The sequence below is a fragment of the Vigna radiata genome, chromosome 8, assembly GCF_000741045.1.
Source record: "Vigna radiata var. radiata cultivar VC1973A chromosome 8, Vradiata_ver6, whole genome shotgun sequence".
NCBI classification, from domain to species: Eukaryota; Viridiplantae; Streptophyta; class Magnoliopsida; order Fabales; family Fabaceae; genus Vigna; species Vigna radiata.
Window position 1 is genome coordinate 6,379,066 of NC_028358.1, and position 20,406 is coordinate 6,399,471.

Sequence of the window (20,406 nt, forward strand, 5' to 3'; positions counted from 1 at the left end):
CAACCAAATCATCAAAACAACTCATACATACTCAAACATTACATGTCTTTACAAAAACATCATTTATTAACACAAATATCTTTATAATATTTAATTACCAATACTTAAGTAATTCAATTGGCTTGGAGACCCTCACCAATGGATCCGGAAGGGTCAAAAACCCCCAGAACGACAAAACGGACGTCCGGAGCTCCCAAAACGTCAAAAACATCAAAAATACACTTTCTGTCGCAGAAAACTCGCTGAGCGCACACTTACTGGTGCGCTATGCGAATTTTTGCTGGAAAACACAAAAATTTTGAGTTCTCGCTGTGCGAGAACTCTCGCTCAGCGAATCTGCACTTCTGTAGATTACCAATTCTGCAGATTTGCAGAACACATCTACCCAAAACTTGTTATAGGTCAATTGGTGCACTTCTAATGATCGTAACTCGAAGTATATGATGATTTAAACTTGTCTAAGGTGTCTAATTGCTTATAAACCTCTTAATCTATTAATTATGCATCATTTTAGAATCAATTTCTCAAGTTTCAACAACTTATAGATCCAATTTCAGTTCTAGCACTTAGAAAGCAGTTTTGACTAAATGCACACTTCATACAAGTCATATATGACTTATACCCACTTCCTAAACTGACCAAACCTAACTATAACCTCAAACCCAAAATTTGGCTATCCTAGTTCCTAAATCATTCCTAAAATATATACAACAGGACCTAATTCTCATCTTCTACTTTTGTATAGTAATTCATAATTGTTCCTCTTCATACATCCAATCTCACACATACCCATTCTTCAAAATCATAAACACCATACAAAAATCAACAGTACAACAATTACGTTCCAACATTCCAACTTTAGCATCAAAATAGAAATTAAACAGTACACATGCATTCACTCAATTTATCAAAATCATAACCTATTCTATAAATCAGTAAGAACAGCGATCACATGCTAGCTCCCCTTACCTTGATGGTGTTACAGCTCAAACTCAATGGAACTTATAGTGCTTGAAACGCCGAGATGAGTTTGCTAGAATTTTACCTAAATCAAAAGATTGAGAAAGGGGGATACTTTTCATAATCTAAAAGGGAAATAGGATTTGGGGAAAACAATTACATGGAGTTACATGCAGCAAGATTGCCTACATGCAGTCCAGATTGTTTGCATGTTCTCAACTCAAGAGAAACTGAAGAAATTTCACTTACCAGGAGAGGAAACTAAACTGTTTCGATGGGCTGTTGTACCGATCTCACAGTTGCCTAAACGTTTTCTGGTAAGAGGAGCAATTGAATCCAGTGAAAAGATTTCAGAACAAGGATGTAAGAGGAATCAAGGAGGGAAGGGAAAAACAGAGGGGAGAACACGTTGCTTGCATCTGCTGAAGGAAAGAATGAAACTTCAATTTTTGAAGTTTCAGCATTTTTTTTTAAAGGAATGATGTTTCAGCCTATTAGTAGTTGCAGCCACGCGTCAAAAAAAAATAAAATTTTCTCAATCCTTACCTAACCCTTATTAGAATCAGTAGTTAAAACTATAGTAAAATCAAATATAAACTTCATCCAAATTTAAATTAATTATAAACTCATTTACTAATAATTTAATTAATTATTATTACTATTGTTTTTTATTCTCTAGAGTTCATCCTTACATTTAGAAAAATCAAATCATTTTAAAACCTTGCTTAGCTATAGAAACTTGATGAAAGGGAAACAAAAAATTGGAACGGGAAACATGAAAAAATGAAAAAAAAACCAAAGAATAATTCTTTGTTGTATATGATAAGCACAGAAGAAAAAAAATTGGTGGAAATATTAAATGGATAAAATATTTATTCCTTTATAAATTTTTTAAAGATACGAGTTTCAATTTATATACATGATTTCATTGTTTATTATTGTTTAATAAATAACACATAAAATCACCCTTTCTTCTTTCTTTTCTTTCTAAACTAAAAATATGTATGTGGTGACGTTAGAATACCAAATTTAAACATTTAATAAATGCGTATACAAAAGATTTATTACGATAAACTTCTCTCTACGATTGATGAGTACTTTTATAAAAAAAAAATAAGAAAAATTTGGAATTAACTTTTTTTAACATCAATTAATTTATACAAAAGATAAAAATAATAATTTAATTAAACTATGAATAAGTTCGACAAATTAATTTACTTATAAAATAAGGAATCTTATTTTTTTTCTTATTCTTTTTTAAAAAAATTATGAATGAATTTATTCAAACATATCCAAAATAAAAAACAAGGAATCTTTTTTTTTTCTTATTTTTCTTTTTTAAAAATTTTATGAATAAATTTATTCCAACATATCCATGAAAAAGAAAACATAGACATAAATTGTAATGAAAAAGAAAAGATTTAGATTCTGATAAATGTTATCATAAATTTTAGATTATAAGCTAATTGTAACTTTTCTTAACATTAATTTTAACTTTTATAAGTTATCAACTTTGATTTTTAAAATTTACATCTCAATTGACCACAGTGTCACGTAATCAATAATTGCATATCTCATTCACTTTTGGTTGGAAAAAAACCTATATCTTTAGAGTTTTTAACATCTGTCAGCAAAAAGATCATTTTGAACTATTTTTACATAGTATGGGACAATTTTAAACTTTTTATAGAAGGTAAGACCACTTTGAACAAACTTTAAGAATTGAGAGACCAAAATATTATTAAGTCAAAAACAAACTATAAAATATCAATGTTATTTTATATTATAGATAAGTTTAAGATAAATATAAAAAGAAAGTTTAGTTTAAGTAAATACAACAATATGAAATATAAAAAAAATATTGGGATGATGTCATGATATATGTATTCTTCTTATAGTGTATTATATTTGAATATAAACTTATCAAGGTATGAATAATATGTTGCCTAAACTTTTTGTGGTGTTTTATTGTGCAATATGTTATGGTAAAAATATGTTAGTTTTGTGTTCGTTTCTTTTAATAGTTGATGGATCAATAATTAACATATTGTCAAATTTCTCTTTCTATAATATGTATAATGTTAACTAACTGAAAAATCAACTACCACTGATTTTTTTTTATCTTATAATTTCTTTTAATATAAATTATAAAAATGATTAGATTAAGAAAATGATTTACATGGATGAATAGTAAATTTTATTTTAGGATTAAACTAATCATTTCCCATTCTCTCTGCCCTCACTCTTTCTCTATATATGCTTAGAAATGTTATAACTTCACACCATAATTCAATAAAACAAAGTAGCTCATACATAAAACCATAATGTATACTATAGTTTTAAATTATAGTTACAATAATTATTATTACTATATTATTATTTTCAACTTTTGCAAGTTCCATTTTTTGTAATTTTGTGAAACATAAGATGTGAATCGTGGACAACTATAGGACGCTTAAAAAAAATATTCTTTAGTACGTTGAAATGATTATGGATAACATGACAATGATTGATCCAAAATTATTGGCATTATTAGCAAATTTTCATGTGAAGCTTTGTTTTATTTTGTAGTTGCACTTGTTTTTTTTTTCCCAACTCTAATTCTTATTTTTATATGGAGACATAGTTATCAAATTCTAAGGAAATCAATTGGACTTATTGATCCAATTGATATATATATATATATATATATATATATATATATATATATATATATATATATATATATTATATACTAAATATCCATTAAAATTTAACTCTCTATTTTATGTATTTTTTTTAATAACTAGTGTGATGGAACTTTGGAATCTTTAAATTTGGTTGTATTATACTCTCTGCCTTCACTAAAACTAAAATAAAGAAAATATAAAAAATAAAAACTTAGTTTTAAAATATAAAAAATAAATTACCTTTTGTAAACAAGAAAATGAATAATCTTATTGTAGGAAAGTTGTTTTAATATTTTGCAAGGTCATTTTAAATTACATATTCATGCGGTAGAAAACTTTTTGTGATACACTAGTACAAAATTTGTGTATAACGTCGAATATTTTGGGTTTTTAACAGCGAATTCGAGAACGATGTCATATTATGAGATTTTAAATTAACATCGAATTTTGTCAATATACGATGTAATTTAACGTCGAATTTTGTCAATATTCGACATTAATCAATTTTTTTAATTAATTGTGATATTTTTTTACAACTCTACGAGATCTGAAAAGTAGAAAATCAAGAAATTTTAGTTTTTGGTATTTTATAAAGCATGAACTTTGATCAATAATAACCAACAACAAATGAGTTCAATCAAACAACAACAAACAAGTTTAACCAAACAACAACCACAAACAAGTTCAATAAATAAACAACAAACAAATTCAACAAATAAGTTTTTCAAAACAAAAACGAAACTAACCTTCAAAAGGTGGGTTCATCGGAATAAAGTGTCGTCACCCATGGGAGAAAGCAGAATGCACCTCTGAAGGACAAAAGCACGAAAATAATCGGTCAAAACAAACGAAAATCATATATAAAGTAGTTAATTAACATGTATTTGTATCAAATGAAAGAAACATTACCTGGGATGGTCGTCAAACTTCGTTCGAAAAAATTTTAGGAAGAGAAGAGGGTCTCGCCTGCTAAGAAGAAGTTAATGAATTTTCAATGTTCCGCTCAAATTTTTATTGAATTCACTAACGTCTAAAGCTGGGCATTCGACGTTTTATATCATATTACATCGAATTACAATTATAAATGACGTTTAATAATTGCATTTATTTACAAAAATATCATCAGTTATTTTTAACGTTGAACGCATGACATTATACGTTATTTTTGCATTAGTGATATAACATACATTATTCGTTGTTTTTGCATTAGTGATATAAGATAAACCCACAAGAAAAAAATTGGTGGAGATATTAAATGGATAAAATGTATAAATTTTTTAAAGATATTAGTTTCAATTTATATAAATGATTTCATTTTTTATTATTGTTTAATAAATAACACAAAATCTCCCAACCTTTCTTCTTTCTTTTCTTTCTAAACTAAAAATATGTATGGGGTGACGTTACGATACCAAATTTAAACATTTAATAAATTCTCTCTGGGATAAACTTCTCTCTAGGATATATATATATATATATATATATAAAAGACAAATTTGGAATTAACTTTTTTTTTAAATTAATTAATTTATACAAAAGATACAAATAAGAATTTAATTAAACTATGAATAAGTTCTACAAATTAACTTACTTATAAAATAAGGAATCTTATTTTTTTTACTCTTTTTAAAAAAATTATGAAAGAATTTATTCAAACATATCCAAAATAAAAAAACAAGGAATCTTTTTTTGTTCTTATTTTTCTTTTTTAAAAATTTTATGAATAAATTTATTCTAACATATCCAAGGGGAAAAAAACTTGGACATAAATTGTAATGAAAAAGAAAAGATTTTGATTCTGGTAAATGTTATCAACATGCATGGTTCTCTAAAAAGATTAGAAAGTCTTCAACAAATAGACAAACTTAAGGGAAAAAATAATCGCCAATTGTTGGAAAACAATGTTGGACTTCCCTGCCTTCATAAAATCATCCAAAGTCAAATTTAAGAATAAAATAAAATAACCTTTTTTATTTCAAGAAAATATGCCAGCATATACACAATATGAGGAAAAAAAATAGAAAATTAAAAAAACTACTACTCACTTGAGTTCTAAACACGATTATAAAATCCAAATAAATATGGAAATAATAATTATATTTTGAAAACAAAATTATTAATGAAACAAATAAATACAACTGAATTGAAAGGAAAAGACCTCCTTATAGTACTGTTTAATAAAGTATAATATTCTTTACAATAGACAATTAGAACACTAATTATATATATATATATATATATATATATATATATATATATATATATACTAAATATTTATTATACTTTAACTTTCTATTTTATGTATTTTTTTATAAGTAGTGTGATGGAACTTTGGAATCTTCAAATTTGATTGTTATTTTGTAATTATATGAGTCACACATCTTCTCTTGAAATCTCTAATTTCTTTTATCATGGTTTCTATGGAAGGAATGGGGTTTTGGAAATCCCTTTTCCCCTTTATTTTTTACGTGTCTTCATTCATCTATCCATTACATTCTATCTTGTCCATTCATTTTTCTCTCTCTTTAATCCTTCACTAAAATTAAAATAAAGAAAATATAAAAAATAAAAATTTAGGTTTTAAAATATAAAAAACAAATTAACTTTTGTAAACAAAAAAATGAATAATCTTATTGTAGGGAAATTTTTGAATATTTCGAAAGGTCATTTTAAATCACAAATTAATGTCTAAAAAATACCAACATCATGTCGGGAGACGTTAAATTGACGTCGGACATAGAAAATATCTAACTTTTTTGTTTTTTTAATTAATTGTGATTCATTTTTACAATTTTACAAGATTTAAAAAGCATAAAAACAACAAATGTAATCTAGTTTTTGGTATTTTATACAACATGATCTATGAACTAATAAGCAAAAGCATAAAAATTATGATAATAGTAGTATTAACTTGTGATTTTTGGTTTTGATTGCTATGATTATTGGTTTTGGTTGAATTTTTCTTACCACTCCTTAGACCTGTAGTTTTAGGAAAAACCATCAAGAGTTCTTACTTTAGGTCTCTCTAAAGTATAAAAGTTATTTGGAAAGTGAAATGCGATAGATTATCCGATTTGCTATTATTATATATGGATTTAGGGTAGAAGAAAATTTCCAATGACGTGGTTGCCCACATAGCTGGTTGTTCCTTCTAGATTTTAAAACAAATTGCCATATTTTTTATTTTTCGTCTATTTTTTTTCTAAACTTTGCAAAAATATTTTCAACAAATTCAAGAAGATATTAAAAAAAATTAAAAATATCTTAAACATTTAGTAATAGTATTGTTGGAAGATCAATTATGTGTTTTACTTTTATATTAATTAAAGATAAGAAAGTTGAGATTTTTTTTTAAAAATATTTATTGTATGATTTTTTATTAGAGGTGACAATTTTTTTATGTGGATTTTGAGCTCTTATACTAGTATTATATTTTTGTAGTGAATCTTTTTGGAAGACTGATTAGTAATTGTTGGAAGTTTCATGTCGATTAAAAATAAAGTCAATTTAGAATATCTAAGTGGATATAAACTTCACTTTATAGATTACTTTTGTAGGGTTAAGTTAGACTTAAAGTCTCATTTTTATTAAAATTGATAATTTTTTGTAATGATTAAATTAAATAAAAACAATATGAGTGAAAGATCATAAATTTGAGAATTTTTTGTATTAAAAATCTTTTTCACAAGGAGTTCAAGTAAATATGTTCCATTTTAGAATATAATATAATTGATGTACTTTGATTGAAATTGTTATCATTCAAGAAATGACATGTCATGTGTGAGGACCTGTAAATAGGTGTCAAAAGCTGATAGGTGTTTTGGATTAATGAAACCAGGCTCTTAAAACACACTAACCTTAAAAACAAATGTTTTCAGCAGCTAGGTTCATTAGCTCATCCCCCCTCTCTCTCTAGACCACTTGTTCTTCATTTCCTCTGCCTTCTCTCTACCACTCCTTCTCATTGACTCAGTGCATGTCCATTTAGGTGGTGCCCAAGCATTCACAACGTAGAGAGCTTCAAAACCGACCGATCAGTTTCGGGTCTTAATCGGGTAAGTAGCTCTGTCTGGTTCTCCACTACTTTTGAACTTGGACATACAACCTCTGTTGGTTGCATGTGACTTGCGTCTTCCCCTTTCTATTCTCTGTAAAACCTTAAGCTCTAAAAGCTAATTACATCGCCAATCTGGTGGTTGTAGGGTCCTGTTAGGTCTCTTTTTAGCGTGAGGTACTGTTAGGGGAATTCTGCTTTGATTTATAAAATAATGCATGTGTGTGAATTGAGTTATGTATGTTAAATTCTGTGTTTGGTGTGTTTTATGGACGTAATTCCATGATCCTCAAGGAGATGATCCATGGTGGTGCCCTATTAGTGTGTTTAGAATGATTTGCATGGAAGCTCAATCTTGGGGGTTATCCTGAAACTACAATAATCAATCATTCTCAAGTAGAGAGGATTGAATTATGTCGTGAGTAGTAGCAGGAGGTCTTAGTCTTGGAGGCTTCCAGTATGCTCAAAGGCGCGGTACAAACTAACCTCGTGAGTGTGGTAGGGTGAAACCCATTGGCAATGACTTTGCAAAGCAGCAAAAGCCACCACGAGTGCATGACCCGCAATAGCTGGATAATCATTCTAGTCTGCATGAGTCAAGTTAAAAGTACAACAAGTCATGTTTGCGTAGTTTAGTATATTTGTTTTAACTTGCATATTGTGTGTGATTGATATAATATGATGTTTGTATCTAGCTCACCCTTTCTGTTGTTTGTGTCTTGCTTGTGTGTGTGTTTTTCTTTTGCAATGATCATCCACTTGGATGTGAGTAGAGGAGACGAGGTACCCCTGGAGCAAGCTCTGGATAGTGATGACGCTGCAACTTAGTTTCCTCTAGGATTTCCTTCATTTAACTTAGAGCTGTCAAAATGGGTAACCCGGTCCGGCCCACCACAGGTTGGTCACTTAATGAGCTAACTCAACCCGACTCATTTATGAGCGAGCCAAAAAAATTCAAACCCGATCCAACCTACCACGGGTTGGTGGGTAAACGAGTTGACTCATTTAATTACAATTTTTTTAAATAAAAAAAATTACAAGCTTTCTATAATTCAAATCTAAACAAATTCCACTCCCGACATGGGTGTTTAACTAATTTTGAAAATAGGAAACTTAAATAATTTTTTCAAGCAAAAAAAAAATAATAAATATCTTTTTATAAAATTAAAATTAATTTTTAATAAAATAAAATTAGGTAGGTGGGTTGGTGAGCCAACTCAACCCACCATGGGTTCAACCCGCATGAACAGGATTGAAATCTGACCCGCATAAAAAAAAATACAATTTTTTCAAACCCAACCCGACCCGTAGGTTGTTGCCCATTTTGACAGCTCTAATTTAACTTATAATTATTTTGAAATACTCTCTTATGTAGAAGTTTTAAATTATAGCTATATTTTGGATGACCGTAAACTTGACTTTATTTGCAAGTTTAATCCTAACTGTTTTCTTTTATTTAAATGTGAACTTCTTTATATATTGTGTTTTATATATAATTGAAATATCACATTATATAATGTGAAAAAAGAAAATGACCCTTAAAAAAAAGTATGTGGTTAAGAACTCAAATATGAAATTAAATCCATATTAAACAAATATAAAAAATTAAACACGTTATAATTTTTTTTGACAACTTATTATATTAAAGTTGAGTTAGTAATTATTGAAAGTCACATCGACTAAAAATAAGACTAATTTAAAATATATTAATAAGTATAAATTTCATCTTATAAATTTGTTTTGTGAGATTAAGTTAGATTTAAAGTTTATTTTTTATTAAAATTGATAATTTTTGTAATGATTAAATTAAATAAAAACGAGTGGATGATCATAAATTTGAATATTTTTTTGTATTGAAATTTTTTTTTCAAGGAGTCAAAGTAAACATGTTTCATATAATATAACATGATGTATTGAAATTATTCTCGTTCAAGAAATAACAACATATCATGTTATGTGAAAGAAAATGACCCTTAAAAAAAGTATGTGGTTAAGAACTCAAATATGAAATTAAATCAATATTAAATAAATATAAAAAATTAAACACGTTATAAATTTTCGTTATTAAAGTTGAGTTAGAATTGATGTAATATTTTTTGTTTGTTTGTAAGTTTGAGCATCATCAGACTAATAAGGTTTTGTCTGATTAGTATTTAATTTAGGAGGAAATTTATAATAAAAAAAGTGTAAATTTATAGTGTCCTTAAAATAGAAGAAATGTGATTTTAGAGGATGCAGAGGGCCAATTATTAAAGGCTGCGTATGGAGAAAAAGGGTGAAAGAATTAAGTGTGGTGATAGCCCACTCTATCTGTCTCTTTACTCATACTGCCTGCCCTATAATTAGATCTATTATATCTCCTTTGAATGTGTGATTCACACCACTTTTATCCCTTTCTGCTTACCTTATGGTCCAAAATCAAAAACACTCTCTATTCGCCCATTTGTGGTCCTTTTTTTCATTCATTGTCTTTTCCTCTCTATACCAAATCTCACATGTCAATACCATTTTTCCTTCCCAAAAATCAACCTTCATTTCCTTCTTTTTAGAACCACATAACATCATAATTCCCATATTACTTAATTTAACTTAATACCACAAATACTTTTATTTCATATGTTCTAGACTTATTCTATATTTAGTATTATTATTATTATTATATGTGATTCCCCTCCTCCTAAGCCCTTTTAGCTCTTGTCAAATCTTATCTTCTTGTCTTTAAGCTGCTTCAAAGCATATTTTTAACATTTTCTTTATGACAATTTTTTTTTTTAATATATTGGTAAAACCTTAAATTGAAAGTTAAATATATGCAATATCTTAAATGTAAACAAAAAGCTAAGGTTGAGTCTGCCCAAAAGATAAGAGCATGTGCATCAGTTCTCACAGTTAGCATTTCTTTTCAATATCTTTGCATTTGAGGGAAATCACATCTCTGAGGCAGTCTTAATCGGTTTTTGTGCTTTATTTCCTTTTATGTTGGAACAAGCTCTTGTTCTTTATCCAATCTTCTCTCTCGTATCTTCCTCTAACCTTAATTTCAGTCTTTCTGTTGTTCTGTCAGATACTTTCTAAACTCACCAATTCACTCTTCTATATTCTTCTTCCTCTGTTCTGCTTTACCTTTAAAGGGTCTCCTCTCTCTCTCTCTCCCTCTCTCTCTCTCTGACCCAGTTTGAGTTTCGTTGGTTTGATTTCACTGCACTGGGAAGTACATGAGACTCTTCCAGAAGTGTGAGATTTGAAGACCAGAATCTGGTGAAAGAAGAGAGCTTTTCCAAGACATGGCTATGTTTGACCTCAATGTTGACATCAACCATGCTGATGCAGATTCTGGCTCGAGCTGTGCTCAAAAGGAGGTGAAACTGCAGAGTTTTCCGACTGATATCTCAGATTCCAGAACCTCCAACTCCTCTGTGTGGAATCCTGCAGATGAAGATTCCTCAAACAATTCCTCTCCCCTGATTTTTGACATACTGAACAAAGAGAGGGGTGGCTCAGAGTTCAACATGGAGCAAAACATGGCACAGAAGGGAGAGATGGCGACAAGGACCTTTTTCCCTGTGACTTCTTCTGATAAAGGAGGAAGAGTGCCTGATTTCAAATCTGGGTTGTGGGGGAGTACTCAATTGTTGAACCAGTCCTTTCCTGAATCTGATGAAAAACAGAATGAACTGAGAACCTTACAGCAGAAGCTACCACATGTGAGGAAAAACAGGAGAGGACCAAGGTCTCGCAGTTCCCAATACCGAGGTGTTACCTTCTACCGCAGGACTGGTAGATGGGAGTCACATATTTGGTATGGTTTGTGATGTTGAATTTCTACTCCAAGATGTTATAGTTTCAATATATTTTCCTCATAGATCACAAAAACTGATATGCAACTATTGCTGGATGTAGCTAAGGTTTTAAGTTATAACCTATAATTACCAAGGTTTTAAATTGTTGTCACGAATACGATGTTGATCCGATCCACAACATAGTTGAAAGTTGTGAACAATTGTTGTTGTTGTTGCAGTTATAATTGTGGTAACTATGTGGTGGCAGAGACCAAAAACAGCCTTGACATTGCGGCTCCAATTGGTTGTAGAAAGTTGCTTAAAATTTTTTGTGATTATAGTTGATGACATGGTTTCATAAATGTAGTTGCGTTTGTACCATTGATCCACAACATAAACCATGAAAGCAGTAATCTTAAATATTGTCCCTGCTGTCATGAACTGTTTGGTGGTCTGGACTAACATAATTGAATATTTGCTCTTGAGTGCAGGGATTGTGGGAAGCAGGTCTATCTGGGTAAGTGGATGTTTTTCTTTACTTGTGGAAGCTATTTCTGTGGTGATTTATTTTCAAGTATATGTGTATTTGGTTCACTGAATTGGCCTAATTTGATGTTTGTTAGGTGGATTTGACACTGCTCAAGCTGCTGCAAGGTAAGAACTGCACTTTGACTGAGCCAACACTACATTGTTTGCAACCAGTTTTTATGGTTTACTTATCTGTAACACTTGTTGACAAACTTGATATTGTTCTCTGCACAGAGCTTACGACAGGGCTGCTATTAAGTTTCGTGGAGTAGATGCTGATATAAACTTTAGTCTGAGAGATTATGAGGAGGATTTGAAGCAGGTATTGAAGAAAAAGCATGGTAGGCCATCAGTTTTATTTGATTTTTCTGTCAGTTTAATTCATGATTTGATTGAGTTGCAGATGAGAGGTTTGAGTAAGGAAGAGTTTGTGCTTGTTCTTCGTCGACAAATCAATGGAATCTCGAGGAGAAACGCAACTTACAAAAGTGCATTAGCTCTTCACAAAGCTGGTCAAGGAGAGCCAAGTATGGGACCATTTCTTAGCAAGACGTGAGAACTTCTATTTCAAGCATTATACCTTTTTCAAATTTTACTCATCTTATAAGCAATGTTTCATACAAATTTTGAATACAGACATATTTAAACTTTAGTTAATTATATTGTTAGTTTCTCATCTTGAGGTTTTATATACAAAAAATATGTGAAAGTTATCAAACACAAGTTGTTGTTATATTATATAAAACTAAAGTACAGCTACAATTACTTATTTTTTATCCTACCATGATAAGGTTTCATGAATTTGTGTGCCTCTGACAAGGTTATCAAAAGAGGAAAGTCTGCAATAGTCGGTTATTGGGATACTGAATTTATTGTCCTTGTTTGAATGAAATTGTGTAGAGATACTTGAAAAGTGTTCTTCATTTGGTATTTTCTTTGTGCAGATTTTATCCCAAGTCTGAAGGAAAAGTGGAGAGCAGTTTTAGAGCTTTTTCCTATAAGGAAAAAATAATTGGAAATTCCAGTATAGCAGGTTTTTTGATGATTTCTCTAATTTCTTTTTCTACAGTCATGTGTTGTTGAGAACATTGTCTCATGAAACTTGACTTTTAATTTAAGCAGGAACTTGCCATGATCTTGATTTGAGCCTGGGGATTTCTACATCTTCTAAAAAGTTGAAGAATTGTGATTATGGTGGAGACTATTCCTTTGGATGTATGCCTTGTAAGATACCCCAGGAAATAGGAACAATGGTACTTCTATTTGCTTTCCTTCTTCTTGCAATATTATTTTACCAGAAATGATAATTTCAGAAACATATACATTCATTTTAGGAAAATGATATTTTAACACCAATTTTTGACACCATTTTGACACTGCACACATACCAAAATGTGATTGGACGATTTCAAATTAAAAAAACTGAAGTAAGGACATATTTGAAAGAGAAAAACCAAAGTTTCTTTTTTAATTTGAAATCGTCCAATTACATTTTGACACGTGTGCAATGTTAAAATGATGTCAAAAAATTGGTGTTAAAATATCGTTTCCCTTCGTTTTACACCATCTTTCTTTATTCTAAAATACAAAACTTTCTTCTTTAATTGATTATTTTACCTTTATAATCAGTATTAAATGAATATAAAATGTTTTATAACAATGTCAAAATAATATAAATATTTATCATTTTACCATTTTTTATTGTGTGATACTCATTTAGACATCAACAAGTCTTGTTATTTGCTATTAATATCCTTTTATATGTATGTGTTGGGATTCATCAATTTTATGGTGAAACAAATTTTGTTAATTAAGTACAATACTTACTTAAATTTTAAGTATTTTTAATGGAATCTTTATTAAGATATTTTTGTTTTATCGAGTATTGATTTTTTTTCTTAAATTTTTTAAACTTGATATCTTATTTACCATCTTATTAAATAATTTTGTGATTAATATAAAATAATATCATAATTAATATGAAATGATTAATATGATAATCCATTGTTATCTAATATATTTTTAATAAAAAATAATAAAAAATACTTATCCTTTTGTTTTAGTTTTAATATTATTCATTATATTAACGCAAAATCTTTCATTTCTTATTGTTAAGCAAGTATCATTTGTTAAGAAAAAAATTAATAACAAGTAGAATAAGATTTGTAATAGTGTTGAATGATGTGTTAGTGTGAGGAGAAGAGCATGGTGGAGAGAATGAGAAGTGTTCATCTGCAAAAGTTTTGCAGCAATGGCAGCATTGGCTCAAGGCCATTGCAATCAAATGCAGCATCATCAGGATTCGTCACATATCAATTGTGCCAACACAACTCATCATTAACTCTCCAAGGTTGTGGTGTCACACTCGTAGATCAAATCAAACCACTCTAATATTACTATTTCCTTCTTTCTGCAACATTTTATCAAACAGAATAAATGCATCATAACCACACTCTGTAATATTCTATTGTGTTTAATAATGTTGCCAAGCATTCATTGCAATGCAAACCAGTAACTTCTCTATTCATTATTGTGATTCAGTACACTCTTCAACTATGTAAATATTTCTTCATAAAATGCAACACTGCTTTGTCACTTCTGCCTTGTTAGGATTTTTGGCCATCTTGGTGTAAATTTGTCAACCAAATGAGGATTTTTTGTTCCTCGGTGATATTTTCTTTTGGAAAAAAGTTTCTTTAACCATTCTTTTTTTACAACACATACGTAATAGTTTGTGATTGGTTCGTTTTAAATATTTTTTTAGAATAAATTCAAACAGAACAATAAAATGATGACACGTATTTTATTGTCAAAAAATTATTAAAAAAAGTTGTCAAAATATCATTTTTCTTTCTCATTCTTTTATTTATCCTTCCAGTGAAATCATCTTTCTGGAGAGAGATGAACTGTAACACTTTTAGTCTGGTTTTGCAACACTTCTAAAAGGTATAAACTGAATATGCTAACATTCGGCACCATACAAAAAATCAAGGTAGATCTCCTTTTTATTTCGGAGAAAGTGTTTTAGAGAAGTTTATTTGAAAAATATAATTTTTATTCCATTTTATGTTTTTATAATATTTTATTCTTATAAATTAAGATTAAAATACAAGATGTCTGATTATACAATATTTAGTGTCGTTATATAAATATATAATTTAGTTAATAATATATTTTATTTCAACACTTTTTTTTAAGTTGGTAGATGAATATCATATATATTTAACTTATTTATTAATCTTCTCAAAATCTAGTTTGTTACCTTTTTATAAAAGTATTTGCAAATTGGTCTTTATATTGAAAGTTTGACAATTTTAAAATGTTTGTCTCAAGGATTTTTATAAGATTATTAGCAATGTCACATACGATTTTATTATTATAATATGATTGAATGAAATATGTATATGAATATCCTAAATTCTAGAGAACTAGTTTAGTTCACATATCTTCGTATAGTCCAAGAACCATTCTTCTAATTTAGCTTGTACACCGATCTTGTTACAACTTTCTTTTTTTACTTTTTCATACTCTTTATAAATATGTGAAGTATTCATGGGTGAATAAAATCTAAATGCATTCATATATTAGTTTATATACATTAGTTTAGGTCATTTAATTGAATGATTTTATTATGTATTATTTTTATTTCGAATCATATATTTGGATTTGTGTTTTTTTTGTAGATTGATGATTCTAAGTGTCAAAATCACAACTTGAGAAGAATTGATATCCAAGATACAGAGATGAAACCATAGAGTTCCACAACCTAGCTATAGACAGATCCACAACTTGTGGATTTTGCTCCAAAATGTAGAGACAAAACAAAGAGTTCCATAACTGAGCTGTGAAAGTTTCCACAACCTAATTGTGGATAGTTCCACAACTTGTGGATTTTGCTCCAAAATGTAGAGGCAAAACAGAGAGTTCCACAACTGAACTGTGAAAGTTTCCACAATGTGTAGATTTATCTCGAGAGAAATAGAAAGCAAAACAGAGAGTTCCACAAGTGAGTTGTGGCTTTTATACCACAACTTGTAGATTTACTTCAAGAAGTGCAGAATTGAAACCAGAGAAGCACGAGCAGATTGTTGATTTTTTCATGAACTGTAAAGATTTTTAGAACAGTTACTAACCTTTCATATTACGTGGATTTAAAAAGATTAAAAAAAATAAAGAAATGAAAGGTAGTTACTTAGAGGGAGTGACCACTCTCCTAAAAAGAGGAATGAGTGGAGAAGTGATATAAAGATTTTTGGGACTTTGATTTTGAAGGGGAGAGACGCACATCAAGGTTCACGAAAAAACTTCTACACTTCTTCTTTTAGTTTTTCTTTGGAATTTTACATTATGCAGAACTAATTGATGTAGTACTTTTGATCATAATTTCTGAACATTTTCAATTGGTGTTTAATAATTTTAATTATCCTAGTGTTCTATTTATGTTCTAATGTATATTCTATGAGTAGTTTCACAATTAGGAAATTAGACACAACTAATTAGTTCGCAATTGAGATAATAATTGTTCTTCATGATTTTATTGAATTTTGTAATTGAAGTAAGGGATTAAGAGTTTAAATTCAATAGATAAGTTAGCATAAGGGATTGGGAGTTCAAATTCAATAGATAAATTTGTCTATCTAAGGAATTAGGAGTAAACAAGCTCTTAATAAATTCAAGTGCATAATTATAATTCGCACATCAATTAGAAAGGATACGAATTTATATGAAAAATTATGAAATCAATTATCTAACATTATTTATATTATTTGAATTATCACTTGTTTATATTCATTATTTTACTTGATATTTTTATTACTCAAAATTACGTAAATTAGTAATCTAATACTCAACTCATTCAATCCTAGAAAATGATATTTTATTACTATAATAACAATTGGTATACTTACCAAACGTTCATCAAGTACTCTTGAATAAAACTCCTTTACAAGTACATCTTTTATGTACTTAAAATCAACCACACTAAAAGCATACATAATTAAATTTGGTTGGTATGCGAGAGATACATTAATTTTAAACTCATGGAAAAATATATCGATGTCTCATGAAAAATTACATTTATAATAATAAACTTTTGCTTAGTTTATGGATTATAGCATTTATATTTTTTTTTTTATCAACATAGTGAGGGAATACTCATATTTTAGTTTTAGGAGACAACTTATCTCTTTGATGCTTGTGAATACACACAATCAAAACTTTGTTTGTTAGTTTACCAATTTTAGGGTTAAGTGATTTAAGAGGTGTTTTATACTAAAGAGACCTAGACAATGTTCGTTTGATAGAATATACTATATATGTGAGTTTCTCCCCAATATACTGCTGACATGTCACTCCAATTAGTGTAACTTAGATTACCTTTAATAAATGTCAATTTTTTTTTATAAAACTGAAAAGAAATACTTGTGTCCGTGAATATCTACAAATAAAATTTGCGATAGACAGTTGATGCTCGCAGGTATTTATTATCCACAGGTAGTCCGTATTTTAATCTCGTTTATAAATAGGTCGAATATGGGTACCATACTATTTGTACCCACATTATCCTCAAAAAATTAAAATTAAAATTTAATTTATATCTTATTAAGTTAAATTTAGTTAAAATTAAAATTAATTTATATTTTATTAGGTTAGATTTAATTAAATTAAATTTTAATTTATATTTTATATTTATTTTGTAATTTTATTTTAAAAATTTATAAAATATATTTTTTAAAAGAGTTTTAAAATATTCATAGATAATTTTTAAATAGATATCTAACGAGTAACGAGTGGATTTTTTTGTTGTGGATCAAATAACAAATAGATACTATCTGTACTTAACTCGACCTTTTGTCATTCTTAGTTTTGCCACCCCCATTCCTATGTGAAATATTTGGACAAGATTTTTGATGAAAGTTTTCTTTTTGCATTATATGGAGTTAATAATCATTTATGGACAATTAGATATTAACACGTCATATTGTCTTAAGCTCTACAAATATATTGTATTAATAATTGATTATTGAGTTTAATTGGATAAAAATATACTGCATTAACAGTTAATCAATAGGCTTGGCTGCCACAAACCCTATACCAAGTAAAGACACATTGGTCTATCCTAATAAAATAGAAACTTCTTTATAAAACATATTTAACTTAAACATTAGAGTGTTTTTCGCATGTCAACAATCCATCAAAATAAATTGCATTCTCGTAAAGAATTGAATAATAAAAAGAAAGCAAAACGACTGATTACACAAATTCTCTTCCATTATCACTTCACAAAATTTTGTTGTTTTATACTATGTATCAATCATTCACGTACAGTCATTAATAAATGTTATAGAACACATTAAATCACCTAATATTTTAAACCTAAATGGTCCCAATACATCAAAGTAAAAAAGGACTTTTATTTTAAATTAAAAGAAAATAAGGTATGTGACTCGTTAAAAACTCTATCACAATTTAAATTTGAAGTCTCAATTTGATCAAATACATTTAAAAATAATTTTTTTATGCAACCAAAAACATATAAATCCTATATGTTTATGCCATATCCAAATATCCTTATCTTTTTCTCACTTATTAAGATCATTTTGTTTCTAACACTTGATCAGTTTTCTTTGAATATTTTTTGGTCAAATCTGGATAATATAACCTTCCTCACAACTAAACATATTTCTTGATTGAATATCCTTAGAAACATAATAGTTTCAGCCAAAAAATTACAACACATAAGAGAATTTTGATTATTTGAAAAACTAGCAATAAGTAATAGTTTAGAAAAGTTACAACAAGGACATTGTCAAGATTTAGATTGTTTGAAATAGAGACCGTTCATTCTCCAATATAGTGGATTTACTACCATTAATGAGAAAATGTTTTTTTTTGTGAAGAATGTTTAAGATTTTTAATTTATCTAACAACAAAATTCACATGATAAAAACACATTGAGGCAATTGTCCATGCATTATTCAAAACAATGGCTTCTTGTCATAATAGATGTAGAATCACAAACACATCTAACTCATCACTTCCATCATTCCAAATATCAAAGGCAGTGGTAAATATAGATATATTTTCATGATTTCATGGACATTACCATATTTTATATTTTTTATGGAAAATGTTTCGTTGACACCCTTCATTTAACACATTTTTGACATAAGCAACATGGTCTCGTTCGGTTGGTTGTTTGGGTAAAGAAACTCAACTCTTTTTTAAATGATCCGGAGGGTAATTTTGGAAAACGAAATGTATGAAATTTAATTTTCGCGGTTTCATTTTTATCCTTCGTTCAATTTGGCTTGGGTCTGTCGCCTCCTCTCTCCATTAGCCTCCTCCTCTCTCCATTCACCTCCTCCTTTCTCCATTCGCTTCATCTCTCACATTGCTCCCTAACGCGTCGTCTCATCCAAAGGCAACCAAAAGAGGTCTTTCGTAATCATTGTGTATCGGTAAGCTCTCTTTCTCGTTTTGGGTTTGTTTGGCATTGTTGCTCTGTTTCGCTTTGGGTTTGGGTGTCTTTCACGTTTTCACTTAAGTTCTTTTCTCGTTTTGGGTTTGTTTAGTGTTGTGGCTTTGTTTCGTTTTGGGTTTGGCTGTCTTTCGCGTTGTCGCTCTCTTTCTCATTGTCTCGCTTCTCGAACACTAGTATATTTTTGTTGTCTTTATTGTTTTTGTGTTTTGTGAACCCTAATCCACCGCCATTGATTTATTTGTATGTAATATGTGCAGTTGCAATGGCGTCAAGATATAGTGGTCCATGACAATGAACAAAGAATAAGATATGAGTCTGTGTCCTCCTTTGCTTATGTGGAGAATGAAGAGGGAGTGTGGGTTCCGAAAGGGAACACAGCCAATGAACAACGTCAACGTATAGTGGTCCATGACATTGAACAACCAACGTTTCCTGTATTATATTTGACAAAATCTTAAGTAGTGAAATAAAGTCATACTTAATGGACAGTAAAACACTAGATAATCACATACAACGTTCAAAACAGACTGCTATTCACCAGTGGTCCTCCACGTTTTCACTGGTGGCTCCTTCTGTTCAACAGGATGTGCAGAATCCAAATCAGACACGCGTAATCGATTACAATCCCTTGTAAATGATTACAGTGCAATTTTTTGCACCAGACATGGCAGAACTTCACTTAACACAATAATCTCTCAATGGGAGGTCCCCACCTCCAACTTGGGGGACCCAAAACATTAAGATGCAGTCATTCCTCACTAAAGAACATAAAATTACAACTAAAAGAACTGGACTTGGCTCAAAACACACTGCTATTCACCAGTGCTCCCCCACGTGATCACTGGTGGCTCCTTCAGTTCAACAGGATGTGCAGAATCCAATTCAGACACGCGTAATCGTTTACAACCCCTTGTAATCGATTACAATGCAGTT

At 29.3% G+C, this 20,406-nt stretch overlaps 1 protein-coding gene across 1 annotated transcript; it reads left to right on the plus strand.

Moving 5' to 3' along the window:
- The first annotated feature begins 10,556 nt into the window (after positions 1 to 10,556).
- LOC106772753 (AP2-like ethylene-responsive transcription factor TOE3) lies at positions 10,557 to 14,585 on the plus strand. The gene is made up of 8 exons (XM_014659332.2): positions 10,557 to 11,482; positions 11,954 to 11,979; positions 12,086 to 12,116; positions 12,225 to 12,312; positions 12,394 to 12,542; positions 12,935 to 13,023; positions 13,113 to 13,243; positions 14,181 to 14,585. The coding sequence occupies exons 1-8, from the start codon at positions 10,968 to 10,970 to the stop codon at positions 14,379 to 14,381; spliced, it is 1,230 nt and encodes a 409-aa protein (XP_014514818.1). The 5' UTR covers positions 10,557 to 10,967; the 3' UTR covers positions 14,382 to 14,585.
- Positions 14,586 to 20,406: the final 5,821 nt, after the last annotated feature.